Genomic DNA, 18188 nt, shown 5'->3' on the forward strand with positions numbered 1-18188 from the left:
AATTAAGTCAGTTTTTCGAACTATTTGCCACGGCTTAGTTATCAACGCTCGTTTATTTTTGTTCCTTTTTTTCTTTAACTAAGAATCCTTGTGTTGCAAGGATTTAATACAGTTGTTAACAGCTACTTATTTTACAATATATAATCAACAGTTTTTGTTAATTTCTTTTCATATATTTTTTGAGAAATGCCTGCGTAGTAAAATTATTCTTAACCTTTATTCAAAAAAAAAAAGCTTTTGCCCATAAAATCATATTTGTTGTATTTTTTTCTTAAATCTCAAATCAATTTTTTTTAAAAAAGCTTTAGCGGCATGTCTGATTTTTTTAATACATAAATTTAATATCATTTTATATGATGTTGTGTTAGTTATCATAAGATATAGAGATTACTTACCAACCAAAAAAAATATGAAATTTTCTTTAAAGAACAAAAGTCTTTACCAACATTTTTCTTTTATACCCTTCCCTTCTACACACACAACAATAACCACAACAACAACAACATCATCAACAAAACAAAATGTTGTGTGTGTGTTAATCTTACAGAAGATAATGTTGATACATCACATATCGTGTTTCGAAGTGTGGCCAGAAGAAAAACTGATCTTATGCCAACAATACCAAGTCCCAGAGATGGTCACTACGGTTCCCGATCATCACTTAGTAATACACCTTCTCGTACACCAGGTAAGACACAATTTAAAACAACTATCACAACCCCCACCGCCCACCAACAACTACAAAAACTACCATACTTCATCAAACCTATCATTTGAAAACTCTTTTTCTCTATTTTTTTATGATTTATTTATATAATTTTTTTAAATATCTTCTCCTGCTCTCATCATTATACTTCTTTACCAGGCATGGAAAATTTAGTAATTTTTTAGATTAATGCTTAATTTTTCCCTAGACTGTAAACTAGGTTATAGACTAAACTATAGGTTAGACTATAAACTAGACTATAGACTAGACTTTAGACTAGACTATAGTCCACACTATAGATTAGACTATATACTAGACTATAGACTAGACTTTAGACTAAACTATAGACTAGACTATAGACTAGACTATAGACTAGACTTTAGACTAAACTATAGACTAGACTATAGACTAGACTATAGTCTAGACTTTAGACTAGACTATAGACTAGACTATAGACTAGACTATAGACTAGACTATAGACTAGACTATAGACTAGACTATAGACTAGACTATAGACTAGACTATAGACTAGACTATAGACTAGACTACAGACTAGACTATAGACTAGACTATAGACTAGACTATAGACTAGAATATAGACTAGACTGGGCTACAGACTAGACAATAGACTAGATTATAGACTAGACTACAGACTAAATTATAGACTAGACTGTAGACTAGACTGTAGACTAGACTATAGACTAGACTATAGACTAGACTGTAGACTACAGTATAGACTGGGCTACATACTAGATTATACACTAGACTGTAGACTAGACTATAGAGTAGACTATTGACTAAACTATAGAATAGATTATATAATAGCTTATAGACTAGATTATAGACCAGTACTTAGGCTAGACTATAGACTACACCATTTGCTAGTTTTTATACTAGACCATATAATAGTGGAGGTACTATGATATTTATCGATATCAATAAGACTACTGTAGATTAGAATATAGATTGGATTAAATACTAGGTTATAAAATAGACCATACTATAGACTATACCATATTCTAGTTAATAGGGAGGTACCGCAATATTTATCGAAATCAAAAAATACTAAATTTTCCATACCTGTTCTCTATATACTGCCCTATTATTATTATTGAAAAACAAAAAAGCAATAAGTTAATGGAAAATTTCTGCAACTGAAACTATAAAAAATGTGTTTGTTACTTTTTTTATTTAAAAAAAATTGCAAAAAAAATCGATCTTCTTCCTCTACCTAATACTTTTAAATATATTAGTGTTTGAGTTTTATTTTTCAAAACTTGATATTCTGTTAAGAAAACCAACAACAAGTATAATATTTTTTGTTTTAAATGCTTTTTATGCTATTTAGTTTTAAAATTAGTTTAAATTCTACATAATACATAAATATCTAATAATATATTTAACTTTTAAAACGTGTTTGTTTGAAATTGTTTAAAGAAAACTTCTTTTTTTTTTTAATCACAAAAAAGTTCTTGTCTTTAAGATGTTATGGTTGTGTGTATATTTATATTGAAACTCCCTGTTCCAATTCCCCAGTTTCTTTATATAGAGTTTAAGGGTTAAAGAATTTGAAAAAAAGAAATTTTATTTTAGTTAAATAGTTAATATAAAATTTAGCAACAAATCAAATTTTACATACATATTTTTTTCTATATATAATTTTTTTTTATTAGTAAACAAATCATTGGTTATAAATCATTAATTTTATTTAATTTTTTAAATCACCCTTTTTACTTAAAATGCCGCTTTTAAACAAACTAAATAAAAATTGCTGCTGTTTGCTGATGTTTACAAAAAATCTTAAAACAAAAACAAACCAAAAAAAAACACCTAAAACAAAAATAATTAATAAACACCTCCACCATCACCTTCACCAACACCAACAGGACGTGCTTATTCCATGAATCGTTTGGATCAATTGGCTCAACCGATTCGCCGTAATGGCGAACATATAAGAGCCATAATGGAACGTCAGAGACGTGAACAAATGGAAATGATGGATGAAACGGAGTCACTAGGCGGTGGTCGACGTTCGGCCAAAAAATCAACGGGTAATGCGGGCGGCTCAAACAACAGCAAGATGTCACGCAGTATGATACATTTAGCCGGTGATGGGGCTCCTCGTCCCAAATATAATATAGGTGGGGGCATTTCCACCAGCTTTTTACCATTGGGTAGCGGCAGTCGAAATGCCTGTAAGAGTATGACACACTTGGGCAATTATAATACTTATAATTATAATAATGCCTGGTCAAATACGACACCACGCTCGAATCTAGGCTTACAAACTGCCGCCACCAAAAAATATCTACAATCATCACTAGCTTCATCTGCATCCAACACGTTTAAACGAGGCCAGATCTCTAATACTAACCTCTACCGTTTCGATACAGACTCATTGTTACTCATGAACTCTCCTAGTTTACTTTTAAACCCAGGTGTGTGTGCGTGTTTGCAAACTACTCTACTTACTACTACCACCAACCAAACCAAAAAAACAAACAACAATAAAACCTTTTATATTCCTCCTAATTACTTGCTACCACAAAAATTCCTATATTTTTTTTAATGTAATTCAGAACTCAATTCAAAAACAATTTAAAAATTAATCCAATTTAATTTTTTTAATTTCTTTTACTTTTTTCTAAAATTCCATTTTTAACTCATTTTTAATTGCAGTCTAAAACAAACCAAAAAAACTCCTCCTGGCATTGTCTACTTCTACCACATTCAATGGCAAACAAAAATCATTAATTATATTCAATTACTGCTAACCATTAAAATCCGTTTTAAATTTGTTATATGAAAATACGAATTTTTTATTTTTACAATTATTTTTGATTCTCTGATGAAAAATATGATCACTTGACTCTTTGCCCAAAAACAAATTTTCATTTCACTATTCGTTCAGCTTGAGATCATTCAAGTTTTTTTCTCATGCAAATTTATATAATTATACTGTTGTTTGTATGTTGTTATTATTTTACTTTAAACATTTCAATACAATTTTCAGGCATTTTACCTTTTAGAGGATATAATCAAAAATCTTTTCCTCATGGTAAGCGTTTTGTAACAAACATTATTTTCTCATTATTGCATAATGTCCTTTGACACCTTCGCAACAAAAGAAAGCTTTCATTTATTGCGCTACTTTTTAATTTAAAAAGTATTTTGTCTTTTTCATCTAATTTTTAAAGTTTTTTTTATTTTTAAATTATGGAATATATATTTTTATAATACATAAATATTGCGCAATTGCTTTAACATTTTCATCAGAGCTTTTGCAATTTAATTAATTTGCATTAAACTTTTGTGATCATAAGTTTTATATTACAAACTTGGAATCGTGTTGAACACGGCGTCGAAATTAACATTGAAATTTCTCTCAAATTAATTTTTTTTAATATTCAGGGGCAAGAAATTAGTTTCTAAAATAATATATCAATCTCGAATTTGAACTGAACTAGAACTGAACAAGAACTAAACTGGAACTGAACTAGAATTGAACTAGAACTGAACTAGAACTAGAACTGAACTAGAACTAAACTAGAACTGAACTAGAACTGAACTAGAACTGAACTAGATCTGAACTAGAACTGAACTAGAACTGAACTAGAACTAAACTAGAACTGAATTACAACTGAATTGAACTGAACTAGAACTGAATTACAACTGAACTAGAAATGAAATCAAGTTCTAGTTCAGAACTGAACTGAACAATACTAGAAATGAACTAGAACTGAACTAGAACTGAACTAAAACTGAACTAGAACTGATCTAGAACTGAACTAGAACTGAACTAGAACTGAACTAGAACTGAACTAGAACTGAACTAGAACTGAACTAGAACTGAACTAGAACTGAACTAGAACTGAACTAGAACTGAACTAGAACTGAACTAGAACTGAACTAGAACTGAACTAGAACTGAACTAGAACTGAACTAGAACTGAACTAGAACTGAACCAGAACTGAACTAGAACTGAACTAGAACTGAACTAGAACTGAACTAGAACTGAACTAGAACTGAACTAGACCTAAACTAGAACTGAACTAGAATGGAACTAGAACTGAACTAGAACTGAATTACAACTGAACTAGAACTGAAATCAAGTTCTATTCAGAACTGAACTAGAACTGAACTAGAACTGAACTAGAACTGAACTAGAACTGAACTAGAACTGAACTAGAACTGAACTAAAACTGAACTAGAACTGATCTAGAACTGAACTAGAACTGAACTAAAACTAAACTAGCACTGAACTAGAAATGAAGTAGAACTAAACTAGAAATGAACTAGAACTAAACTAGAACTAGAACTAAACTAGAACTGAACTAGTACTGAACTAAAACTAAACTAGAACTGAACTAAAATTGAACTAAAACTGAACTAAAACTAAACTAGAACTGAACTAGAACTGAACTAAAATTGAACTAAAACTAAACTAGAACTGAACTAGAAATGAACTAGAACTGAACTAGAACTGAACTAGAACTGAACTAGAACTGAACTAGAACTGAACTAGAACTGAACTAGAACTGAACTAGAACTGAACTAGAACTGAAATAGAACTGAACTAGAACTGAACTAGAACTGAACTAGAAGTGAACTAGAACTGAACTAGAACTGAACTAGAAATGAAGTAGAACTGAACTAGAAATGAACTAGAACTGAACTTGAACTGAACAAGAACTGAACTAGAACTAAACTAGAACTGAACTAGTACTGAACTAAAACTAAACTAGAACTGAACTAAAATTGAACTAAAACTAAACTAGAACTGAACTAAAACTGAACTAAAACTAAACTAGAACTGAACTAGAACTGAACTAAAATTGAACTAAAACTAAACTAGAACTGAACTAGAACTGAACTATAACTGAACTAGAACTGAACTAGAACTGAACTAGAACTGAACTAGAACTGAACTAGAACTGAACTAGAACTGAACTAGAACTGAACTAGAACTGAACTAGAACTGAACTAGAACTAAACTAGAACTGAACTAAAACTGAACTAGAACTGAACTAGAACTGAAATAGAACTGAGATAGAACTGAACTAGAACTATACTAGAACTGATCTGGAACTGGAACTGGAACTGAACTAGAACTGAACTCAACTAAAACTGAACTAGAACTGAACTAAAATTTAACATAAACCGCACTAGAACTGATCTAGTACTAAACTATAACTAAACTAGAACTGAACTAGAACTGATCTAGAACTGAACTAGAACTAAACTAGAACAGAACTAGAACTGAACTACTGTAGTACTATACAAATACTTAACTAGAACTGATCTTAAACAAAACCAGAACTAAACTAAAACTGAATTAGAACCAAACTGAACAAGAAAAAGAATGTAACTAGAACAGAACTAACTAAACTATTACTGTTTCAACTTTCATAAATTATGAAAATTCAATGGATTTTTTTCAAAATACTAATTTTCACAAGAGAATCAAAAATAATTGAAACACAAAGAAAAATCCTTTATTTTCATATAACATTTTTATTTGTTTTTGTTTCTAGAGTTCTCTTATAATTCTGGCTGTAAAAGTATTGTTGTTTTCTCACCCATACTTAGTTGTTTATTTTTTCTCTCTTTTTTCCAGTACTGGTCTCATTTGTTAATACATTTTTTTGCTTCAAGGTGTTTTCAGAATTCTCGAACGTATTTTTCACACAATTTATTTTTTTTTTGTATTCTTGTAACCCATTTTTTTTATTTTTTAAAGCACTTTTCATTTTTTTTGATTATTTTATAAGAAGCTTATATTTTTTAATAGCAAACTTTAGCGATTACATATTTTTTCTAAAACTGGTGTATGGCATACAGAATATCAATTGAATATTTGAGAAAAAAATGGTTTTAGCTCCTGTCTAAAATTTTAAAATTTTTAAGTCTAGTGTTTTATATGTAAATTATATACTTAAATAAGTAATTGTTTAGTAACCTGTGATTGATAATAACTCACATGTAAGTTTTGTCAACTTAAATAACACACACACGTACATGTAATGTAATTAATAAATAATTATGCGTCGTCTTAGCTGCTGTATATTTGTAAAATATTCCTTAATAATTTTCTACTTATAACTACTATTGTATAACTCATTTGAAGTCCTGGTGATTGGTTGTTGATTTTTTTTGTAAATATTGGTAAAGGGTTATTTTCAGAAAACAAAACACATAAATTATAAATAAATCTTTAATTTCATTAAAATTCTCATTAATTCATTCATTTTATTCTGTTCATTATAAAAAAAAATATATATATAATTGGTTTTTTTATATATCAAACATGGTTATTGGTTTTTTATGTTAAAAAATGAAAAAAATTTATATTTATTCCCAAAACCTAATAGGTTCGCGTTCTGGTACCGTTACACCAGGTGGCCATTTGAATAACTCAAGGCCTGGTAGTGCCATGTCCACATCCACTACAATGTCAACATCAGGTTTTATCAATAGAAGATCAGTGCCGGCTGCACGCAAACCACGTCCGGCTAGTATTGCCGGTACTGGTGTTTCCTTAGAAGGTAATCTCTCTCTTTCTCTCTCTCATTATATTAATAAATTTTAATTGTTTGTTTGTTCTTTTTTGTTTAAATTAAAGAAATAAATAAACTTAAAAAGGAAAATAAACCGCCCGTAAAGACAGCATCTTCGCTGTCACCGTCTACATCAGCACAAACTACTCCAAAACGTTCAACGAACATGATGTCTACATCACTTATAGTCACATCATCGTCCTCGCGATTATTTAGCGCCGAAAAGAAAACTCCCATTAAAAGGGTAAATAAAAAAACGTTTTAGCAAAACATTAGTTTGTTAAATAAACAAGATTTCCTCTCTCTCTATTTTTAGGAACCTCTCACTCCAAAGGCCACAACTCCCAAGCCTCTATCAAAAACTGCTAGTTCAGATCGTCTCAATAAGTTGAGCAAAGAAAAATCCAAGGATATAATGACTAAATCAGCCATTACTCCTCCCGTTGCTAATAGAACTACTACAGCCAAAGAACCTACCAAGAGCAAAGAAGAAAAGGAAGCTATCAATCAAGTTAAAACCGAAGTAGTTACCAAACCACCAGCACAACAGAATGGTCAAAAAGAACTAGAGGAAACAATGACAGCCCAACAGCAGGCTGCTGTCGTCAACTCACAACATGAAGAAAAAACTGATGAAGGCACTGAAAAGGTCGTTACCGAACCAGAACCAGCTGTTGGTCCACCAAAACCCAAATCTCGCAGTGGCAGCAAGGAAGGTTCTATTGTACGTGAGTTAGCTCCAGCCACAGCAGACAACAATGATGCCATGACCGCATCAATGATTGCCAAGAGTAAGATAACCACAGAGGAAGAAGCCAAGGCGGCTTTAGCTGAAAGACGTCGTTTGGCTCGTGAGGAGGCTGAAAGGCAGGCAGAGTTGGAAAGACAGCGCATAGAAGCTGAACGTTTAGCTGAACTCAAGCGCCAGGAAGAAGAGGCTGAACGTCAGCGCCAATTTGAAGAGGAAGCTATGCGTATGGCCGAGGAGCAACGCAAGGCCGAAGAGGAACGTTTGCGTCAAGCCATTGAGGTAAAATTTACAATAGTTTTACATCCACAACTGAAAAGCATTAATATTTCATTTCAAAATTTCAGGAAGCAAAACAACGTGAAGAAGAGGAGAAACGCAAACGTGAGGAAGAAGAGAAACAACGTTTGGAACGTGAAGAGGCTGAGAAGAAGGCTAAAGAAGATGCTGAAAAGCAAAGAATCGAAGTTGCCGAACGTCTTAAGCGCGAAGAGAAAGAACGTGAAGAAAGACGAAAACGTGTAGAAGCTATTATGTCACGTACCCGCAGAGGTGGTGCCAATACCACACCAAATTCCACTCCTACAAAGGTAAAACCACTATAACTTATACACCTTTAAAGAAATACATAAATTTTATCTTTTCCAGGAAAACAATAACTCTCCTAAACCTGCTGAAGCAACTCCTGTTACACCTGCAGTAGCACCCGCAGCAACAGCAGCAGCAGTAACTAATACCGCTGAAACACCAGCTCAAGGAGGTGTTGCTGAAACAAATTCTAATAACGACATTAATGCTACCAACACCGCCGTCAACGTCACCAACAATACTACGAACGATACAACAACCACAACAACAAATTCTACAAATGAAATGGTAGTAGTTAACAGTAACAACACTGAAAGTGTAAACACAACATCATCATCTGGCTCATCCAGTAGCACAGCTACTACACCACCAACACCAGCATCACAACAACAGCAATCTGCTCCTGTTGAACAACCACAACAGCAACAAGCACAACCTAATAATACAACAAATATTATTCCTGAACCTCAAAACACTCAAGCAATGTATGAGCAGTCAGTTATTGATAAAGAAAATTCACTCATCAATAGTTTTTCCAATATGATTATCGATGAGAATGTAAAAAATTTCCAACAAAATTTACAGCAACAACAACAATTACAAGCACAAATTGTTGTTGAAGAAACAAATGGCAAAAAATTTGCTGAATTACAACAGAATAATGACAGTAATATCACAACAACAACCACTACGACACCAACATCGGTAGCTAATGGCAATGGTCATCATATTGAAAGTATTAATAATAAAAAGTAAGTTGACATCTTCATTTTTAGTATACATAATAAACAAAAAATTTAATTTTTTAATGAGAATTCAAATTTTAGTGAATACAAACTTTTTGTAAAAATTTTTATTTTTAACCAAAAATTATACTTTTATTGCAAATTTGAGTTTTTGGTAAAAAAAGATTTATGCTAAAATTTAAGTTTTTAATAATGTTTGTATTCTATCAACTGCTAGGTATTCTAGACTATATACCACTAGGTAGACTAGAATATAGAACACTAACAATACTAGACTATAGGAGGCCACTACTGATCCAGTCTAGTCCACACTCCATTGCTACACTATATACTAGACTATAGACTAGAATATACCCTAGATTATAGACTATACTATAGGCTAGATTATAGATTGGACTATAAACTAGATTATAGATTGGAGTATAAACTAGATTATAGATTGGACTATAAACTAGATTATAAATTATACAAAAGAATAGACTAGACTATTAACAGACTATCGACTAGACTGTCGACTATACTATTGACTAGATTATAGACTAGACTATAGGCTAGATTATAAACTAGACTATAGATTATACTACACTATAGACTAGATTGTAGACTAGACTATAGCAAATACTATAGACCAGACTATAGACTAGACTTTAGACTAGACTATAAAGTAAACTATATGCTGAACTATAGGCTAGATTATAGACTATATTGACGACTAGACTTAGTCTACAGTTCACTATATACTAGATTGTAGACTAGAGTATAGACTAGACCTTAGACTAGATTATAATCTGAAATTTAGACTATACTATAGACTTGACTATAGACTTAACTATAGACTAGAATATAGAGTAGACTATAGACTAGACAATATACTAGATTGTAGACTACACTATATACTAGACCTTAGACTAGAATATAGTCTGAACTATAGACTAGACTATAGTCTGAACTATAAACTGGACTATAGTCGGGACTATAGACTAGACTATAGTCGGAACTATAGACTAGACCATAGAATCGACTATAGACTAAACTATAGACTAGACCATAGACTTGACCTTATATATATAGTCTATAGTCTAGTCTATAGTCTAGTCTATAGTCTAGTCTATAGTCTAGTCTATAGTCTAGTCTATAGTCTAGTCTATAGTCTAGTCTATAGTCTAGTCTATAGTCTAGTCAATAGTCTAGAATATAGACTAGACTATAGACTAGACTATAGACTAGACTATAGACTAGACTATAGACTAGACTATAGACTAGACTATAGACTAGACTATAGACAGACTATAGACTAGACTGTAGACTATACTATAGACAGACTATAGACTAGACTAGACTATAGACTAGACTATAGACTAGACTATAGACTAGACTATAGACTAGGCTATAGACTAGACTATAGACTAGACTATAGACTAGGCTATAGACTAGACTATAGACTAGACTATAGATTAGACTATAGACTAGACTATAGACTAGACTATAGACTAGACTATTGACTAGACTATTGACTAGACTATAGACTAGACTATTGACTAGACCACTGATCCAGTCTAGTCCACACTCCATTGCCTAGTCTATAGGTTACACTATATACTAGACTATAGACTAGAATATACCCTAGATTATAGACTATAGGCTAGATTATAGATTGGACTATAAACTAGATTATAAATTATACAAAAGAATAGACTAGACTATTAACAGACTATCGACTAGACTGTCGACTATACTATTGACTAGATTATAGTCTATAGTCTAGTCTATAGTCTAGTCTATAGTCTAGTCTATAGTCTAGTCTATAGTCTAGTCTATAGTCTAGTCTATAGTCTAGTCTATAGTCTAGTCTATAGTCTAGTCTATAGTCTAGTCTATAGTCTAGTCTATAGTCTAGTCTATAGTCTAGTCTATAGTCTAGTCTATAGTCTAGTCTATAGTCTAGTCTATAGTCTAGTCTATAGTCTAGTCTATAGTCTAGTCTATAGTCTAGTCTATAGTCTAGTCTATAGTCTAGTCTATAGTCTAGTCTATAGTCTAGTCTATAGTCTAGTCTATAGTCTAGTCTATAGTCTAGTCTATAGTCTAGTCTATAGTCTAGTCTATAGTCTAGTCTATAGTCTAGTCTATAGTCTAGTCTATAGTCTAGTCTATAGTCTAGTCTATAGTCTCTAGTCTATAGTCTAGTCTATAGTCTAGTCTATAGTCTAGTCTATATCTAGTCTATAGTCTAGTCTATAGTCTAGTCTATAGTCTAGTCTATAGTCTAGTCTATAGTCTAGTCTATAGTCTAGTCTATAGTCTAGTCTATAGTCTAGTCTATAGTCTAGTCTATAGTCTAGTCTATAGTCTAGTCTATAGTCTAGTCTATAGTCTAGTCTATAGTCTAGTCTATAGTCTAGTCTATAGTCTAGTCTATAGTCTAGTCTATAGTCTAGTCTATAGTCTAGTCTATAGTCTAGTCTATAGTCTAGTCTATAGTCTAGTCTATAGTCTAGTCTATAGTCTAGTCTATAGTCTAGTCTATAGTCTAGTCTATAGTCTAGTCTATAGTCTAGTCTATAGTCTAGTCTAGTCTATAGTCTAGTCTATAGTCTAGTCTATAGTCTAGTCTATAGTCTAGTCTATAGTCTAGTCTATAGTCTAGTCTATAGTCTAGTCTATAGTCTAGTCTATAGTCTAGTCTATAGTCTAGTCTATAGTCTAGTCTATAGTCTAGTCTATAGTCTAGTCTATAGTCTAGTCTATAGTCTAGTCTATAGTCTAGTCTATAGTCTAGTCTATAGTCTAGTCTATAGTCTAGTCTATAGTCTAGTCTATAGTCTAGTCTATAGTCTAGTCTATAGTCTAGTCTATAGTCTAGTCTATAGTCTAGTCTATAGTCTAGACTATAGTCTAGTCTATAGTCTAGTCTATAGTCTAGTCTATAGTCTAGTCTATAGTCTAGTCTATAGTCTAGTCTATAGTCTAGTCTATAGTCTAGTCTATAGTCAAGTCTATAGTCTAGTCTATAGTCTGTCTATAGTCAGTCTATAGTCTGTCTATAGTCTAGTCTATAGTCTAGTCTATAGTCAGTCTATAGTCTACTCTATAGTCTAGTCTATAGTTTATTCTATAGTCTAGTAAATAGTATAGTCTATAGCCTAGTCTACAGTCTAGTCTACTATAGACTAGAATATAGTCTATAGTCTAAAGTGTAGATCTATATACCATATTATAAACCAGACTATATACGTGACCATAGAGAATGTAGACTACTTATACATTAGATCATAGTGCAGATTTTATGACTTAAAACTACAGTATATTTCAATATGATTAATTGTTTAAAATAAATTTTTTTAATAACTTAATTTTCTTTACAGTGATATCGATCTTTTACAAACTGTGGTACCATCAACAAATCAATTAATTGATTTAAGTCTTGACTCTCAAGACAATAATGTTAATTTCAATAACAATAATAGTTTATTAACAACAACTAATACACTAGTCACTGCTGATAGTCATGAAAATAAAGGTAAATATACGTTTTAATAAAATTTAAATCACTAAAATTTTAATATTTTTTTTCTTTATTTCAACAGATATTTCATTGCTGTGAGTTTAAGAAATGGGGGAAAAAATATTACAAATATTAAACAGAGATTACTGATGTAGGTTTATGTTCTATTGAGAAGACAATTTATAAACACAATACGAAGATAAAGAGGAATGATAATGATGATGAAAGATATTGGATGAGGGAAGAAATGAATGAACGAATGTCATAACTACTGCTACTACCAATAACAAATGCTGTGTAGAAAGATAACAAGAGTTTGCTAAAAGGAGTGTTAAAAACAAACTTTCCTGCTCTACTACAGAAAAACAAATTAAAAAAAATTAAACAAAAACAAAACTATTTACTTTCTAATAATTAAAAAAACAATACGCGACAAATTATGGTTACTAAGACAAACAAAAAAAATATATAATATATTTAAAAACAAAAGTTAAAACTTTTGCCACAAGAAAATCATATAAAAAGGACTTGATTTAAAAAAAAGTATAACAAGAAGGTAATAACAACAAAAGAAAGAAAGATAAATGGAAAATATTAAGTAAAAATGATTAACAACAAAAGAACCTTTAAGAAAAAGTTTAAAGCTTAGTTTGTAGATAATATTTAAAAAAAAAACAAACAACAACAAATTTAAGCTTCTTATAAAGAATTATTTAATTTCTTTAAAAGGCCAGCATTGCTAAGAAAATTAACTTTAATTTGTAGAAAAAAGAAAGAATGAAAATTCTCGATTTTTGTAATTAAAGTTATATTTTACTTAACACTATTATAACTAAATATTTATTATTATTAATTTTTTTTGTTTGTTTGTTTGTTTACAACACTCTACTATATACATACTATACTACATACATATAATGATATATATATATTTTATTTTTTATTTCTTTTTTTGTTTTAATTTAACAGTGTGCCTAGTAATTAGAGCAAATTTTTTGAGAAAAAAAATAATAAGAGAAAAAAAAACAAAATAATTCTATTTACAAAACAATACAATACATGATAACATATATAAAAAAATGCTTAGCAATATTTATTAAACAAACAAAAAAAATTTACTATATAATTTAAATTATATAAAAAAATAGTTAAAAAACATTAAAAAAACACTTAAATACAAGACCATATAGAGAAATAAAGCAGGGAACACAGGCAAACAGTTTAAGAAAGAAAATAAGTTTCAGAAAAAAAATAAAGGCAGAATATTTTAAATAAAATTTAAAAATTAAATTAAATACTTAAGCACAAATTATTTAATTGTAACTTTATTGTTTAATTGTTTGTTTCTTTATTTTTTGTATTAAAAAAATTTTCTTTAAATTTCTTATTTATTTAACTTTAAACTAAATTATTAAAAAATTTAAAAAAAAAAAAAACAAATTCTAAAACATGTTTTAAGTAATAACAATTTCATGTTTAGTGTTTGTTTTTTCATTGTTCACTTAAAAACTTAAATGTTTTTTGTTTTTTTTTTTAATTCCTACAAAATTTTTTGTCTTTTTTTATGATTTTGAGTAGTTATGCATTTTTAATTGTTATTTAATATTCTGCCTTTCATTACAAACAAAACAAAAAATTCTAAAAAAATAAAAGAAAAAAAGTGCTTTGTTTTCATCATGATTTCTTGTAATTTCATGTGTTTTTGTTGTAAATTTTTCGATAATTCTTTAAAAAATTTTATATATTTTTTTTTCAATAAAATTGTGCAACAATTTATTATTAATTTAATGATATATTTTGTATTTAAATATTATTATTATTATTACTTTATAATTTAAAACTATTTCGAAAAAAATAACTTAAAAAAAACAAATGGTAGCATTATAGTTTTAAATAATTTATATTATAAAAAAACCTAAAAATAAAATAATAATAAAACAAAAACATAAAAAAACAACAGCCGTATATAAATCTACAAAACGCCTAATTATATACCTATCACATACATACACACATAAATACATATATTTAATACATGAGCATGATAAAACAAAACTAAAACAAGAAAAAAAACAAAAAACTTTAAATAAAAATAAAATAAATTTATTATAAAAAAAAATAAAATAAAAAAAAAGAAAAAGGTCTGATTGTAATTTAACCAACAAATATAAAGAAAGAGTCAAATAACATCTAAAAAAAGGAAGAAGCTACAAATTATACAATTTAAAAAAAAAACAATTTTTATTTTCCTAAACTTCTTCTCACTTTCACTCAATCTCTCACTCTCTCTCTATATATATCTATTATATATCTATTTCTCTGTGTAGTTAATGTTAATTATATATGATATTTCATTTCGTATGTATGATTATTTCATTTAAAAAAAAATCTTATTTTTTGTATTTACTTATAATATTTAGAAAAAAAGAAGAAAAACAAAACAAGAAGAAAAAAAAAGAAATGCTTTGATTAAAACTGAAAATAAATCTGTTTCAATTTTGTTAAAACTCAAACTCAATAAAAGAAAAATCGATATTATTAAAAAAAAAAACATTTAAAAAATCAAGTGAAGTGTTGATTTTGAGTATGACTTTAGTTGATTATTGAGCATTAAGGAGGAAAGGGCATGCAAAAATTTACATAACTGTTAAAAAAATGAGCGAAACAAACAAAGCTACGCTAAATTTGGATCCTGAATATTTATTCCCTTATTCTTTAGTATTTACCCCTCTAAGTTGCGATTTCATTTTACTAATACAGAATACACTCTACATTATAAACTAGACTATACTTAAGACATTACTCCACAATAAAGTCCAGACAATAGACTAAACTGTAGTCGAAACAATAAACTAGACTATAGGCCAGGCTATAGACTAAACTATAGAATTGACTATAGGCCATACTATAGACTAGACTATAGGCCAAATTATAGACTAGACTATAGTTTAGGTTATATACTGGACAATAGACTATACTATTGTCCAGGCAATAGACTAGACTATAGTCTAGATTATAAACTAGACTGTAGCTCAGACACCAGACTCTAGACTATATTTTAGACTAAAGACCCGACATAGACTATAGTTTAGACTGTAGCACGTACTATAAATTAGACTATATAGACTAAACGGTAGTCGAAACAATAGACTAGACTATAGGCCAGGCTAGAGACTAGAATATATGCTAGACTATAAACTAGACTATAGGCCATACTATATGCTAGACTATAGACCACACTATAGACTATATGCTAGACTATTGACTAGACTATAGGCCAGACTATAGACTAGACTATAGTTCAGACTATATACTAGACCATAGACTGGACAATATACTATACTATTGTCCAGACAATAGACTAGACTATAGTCCAGATTATAAACTAGACTATAGCTCAGACACCAGACTCTAGACTATATTTCAGACTAAAGACATATACTATAGTTAAGACTGTATACTAGACTGTAGCACGTACTATAAACTAGACTATATTTCTAACTAAAGACTAGACTATGATCCAGAACATAATCCAAACAAGAATCTATATACAATAGATATATAGTTCAGACTATAGGATACACTATATATAGTCCAAACTAAATACTAGATAATAGACTAGACACTAGATTAGACAATGGGCTAGTCTTTAGACCAGACAATAGTCTAGTCTACATACCAGAAAATAGACTAGGCTATAATCTATGCAGTAGACTATACAATAGTCTATGAAGTAGACAGACAATAGTCTGTAGACTAGATTATAGTCTATGCAGTAGACTAGACTATAGACTAGAATATACTCTAGATTATAAACTAGATTATGGTCAAGACTACACAAATTTTAAAAAAAAATGCGAAAATATTTTTATTTATATAATCTGTTCTGTTCAATTATTTAGCAAATTGAGTTAAAAAAGTTTAAATAAGTTTCTAAAGAATGTTATTGAAATATATATAAGATTAATAAAATGAGCAGCTAATAGCACATTAATTAAACACTGCAATTATTCATTAAAGACTACTATTGCATAGTTTTAGGGTTATGTGTTTTTTTAACTTAAATGTATATGCTCGTAAGGTATTTTATATGTCCAGCTGTTTCAATAAAAAACAAAAATATTGATTTTGAATTTAAAATCCAAATTTTCACTAAATATTTATATTGTTCATAAAAATACGATTTTTCATTAAAAAAAAAAAACTAAGAAATTATGAATTTTCACTAAAAATAGAGTTTTTTACTAGTTGAAACATTATCAGGCATATCACAGAATTCCATTCTGATCGAAAGTAGAATTATTTTCGTATTTTTGCTTCTTCAGAAAAAAAAACGAAAAATTATTTTGAAATGAAACCAATTTTAGTTAAAAAAAAAAGGAATTTTAATTTCTATATAATTAATCAGGTCTGTCACACATTCCGATCGGAATGGTTTCAATTCCGTATTATTATTCCGATCATTTTTGTTTTAACTTCTCCAAATTCCGAATTATTTCGTAAATTGACAAAAAATTAATAAAATTATATAGATTTCATTTAAAATTGTTCCTGTTTAGCTAATCAAAACAGGAACCATGTTTTTAGTAAAGGTTCTTATTATTAAAACTAACTTAATTACATACAAATATCAATTTCACTTCAAAAACTAAAAGTGGTTTCATTCCGAAAGAATTTTTCGTTTTCTTTTTTAGAAGAAGCAAAAATACGGAAATAAATCCACTTTCAAAAGTTTTGCCGATTTTTATTGACATAATCACTCCTGCGTTTTGAATTACGCATACAGTTACGCAATCATCGAAAACAGGTATTCCAACAAAAAACTGAATCGTAAGAAAAACAAAAAGTAATATTAAAACGAAAAATTATTTTGAAATGAAACCAATTTTAGTTAAAAAAAAAAGGAATTTTAATTTCTATATAATTAATCAGGTCTGTCACACATTCCGATCGGAATGGTTTCAATTCCGTATTATTATTCCGATCATTTTTGTTTTAACTTCTCCAAATTCCGAATTATTTCGTAAATTGACAAAAAATTAATAAAATTATATAGATTTCATTTAAAATTGTTCCTGTTTAGCTAATCAAAACAGGAACCATGTTTTTAGTAAAGGTTCTTATTATTAAAACTAACTTAATTACATACAAATATCAATTTCACTTCAAAAACTAAAAGTGGTTTCATTCCGAAAGAATTTTTCGTTTTCTTTTTTAGAAGAAGCAAAAATACGGAAATAAATCCACTTTCAAAAGTTTTGCCGATTTTTATTGACATAATCACTCCTGCGTTTTGAATTACGCATACAGTTACGCAATCATCGAAAACAGGTATTCC

At 29.3% G+C, this 18188-nt stretch overlaps 1 protein-coding gene across 12 annotated transcripts in view; it reads left to right on the top strand.

Moving 5' to 3' along the window:
* Positions 1 to 13374, top strand: part of LOC111686644 (ensconsin) — a 37702-nt gene extending 24328 nt beyond the window's left edge. For 5 of the 12 annotated variants that reach the window (XM_046950935.1, XM_046950938.1, XM_023449011.2 and 2 more), the window contains 9 exons: positions 548 to 688; positions 2593 to 3144; positions 7078 to 7251; positions 7329 to 7507; positions 7580 to 8293; positions 8359 to 8601; positions 8660 to 9351; positions 12711 to 12865; positions 12933 to 13374. In XM_046950935.1, the coding sequence (XP_046806891.1) occupies positions 548 to 688; positions 2593 to 3144; positions 7078 to 7251; positions 7329 to 7507; positions 7580 to 8293; positions 8359 to 8601; positions 8660 to 9351; positions 12711 to 12865; positions 12933 to 12949 (2867 nt within the window). In that variant the 3' untranslated portion in view covers positions 12950 to 13374. The remainder of the gene's footprint in view (positions 1 to 547; positions 689 to 2592; positions 3145 to 7077; positions 7252 to 7328; positions 7508 to 7579; positions 8294 to 8358; positions 8602 to 8659; positions 9352 to 12710; positions 12866 to 12932) is intronic. The other 7 variants (XM_046950942.1, XM_023449014.2, XM_023449016.2 and 4 more) reach the window with 5 other exon arrangements.
* The last annotated feature ends 4814 nt before the right edge of the window (positions 13375 to 18188 follow it).

Source organism: Lucilia cuprina, chromosome 5 (genome assembly GCF_022045245.1).
Source record: "Lucilia cuprina isolate Lc7/37 chromosome 5, ASM2204524v1, whole genome shotgun sequence".
NCBI classification, from domain to species: domain Eukaryota; kingdom Metazoa; phylum Arthropoda; class Insecta; order Diptera; family Calliphoridae; genus Lucilia; species Lucilia cuprina.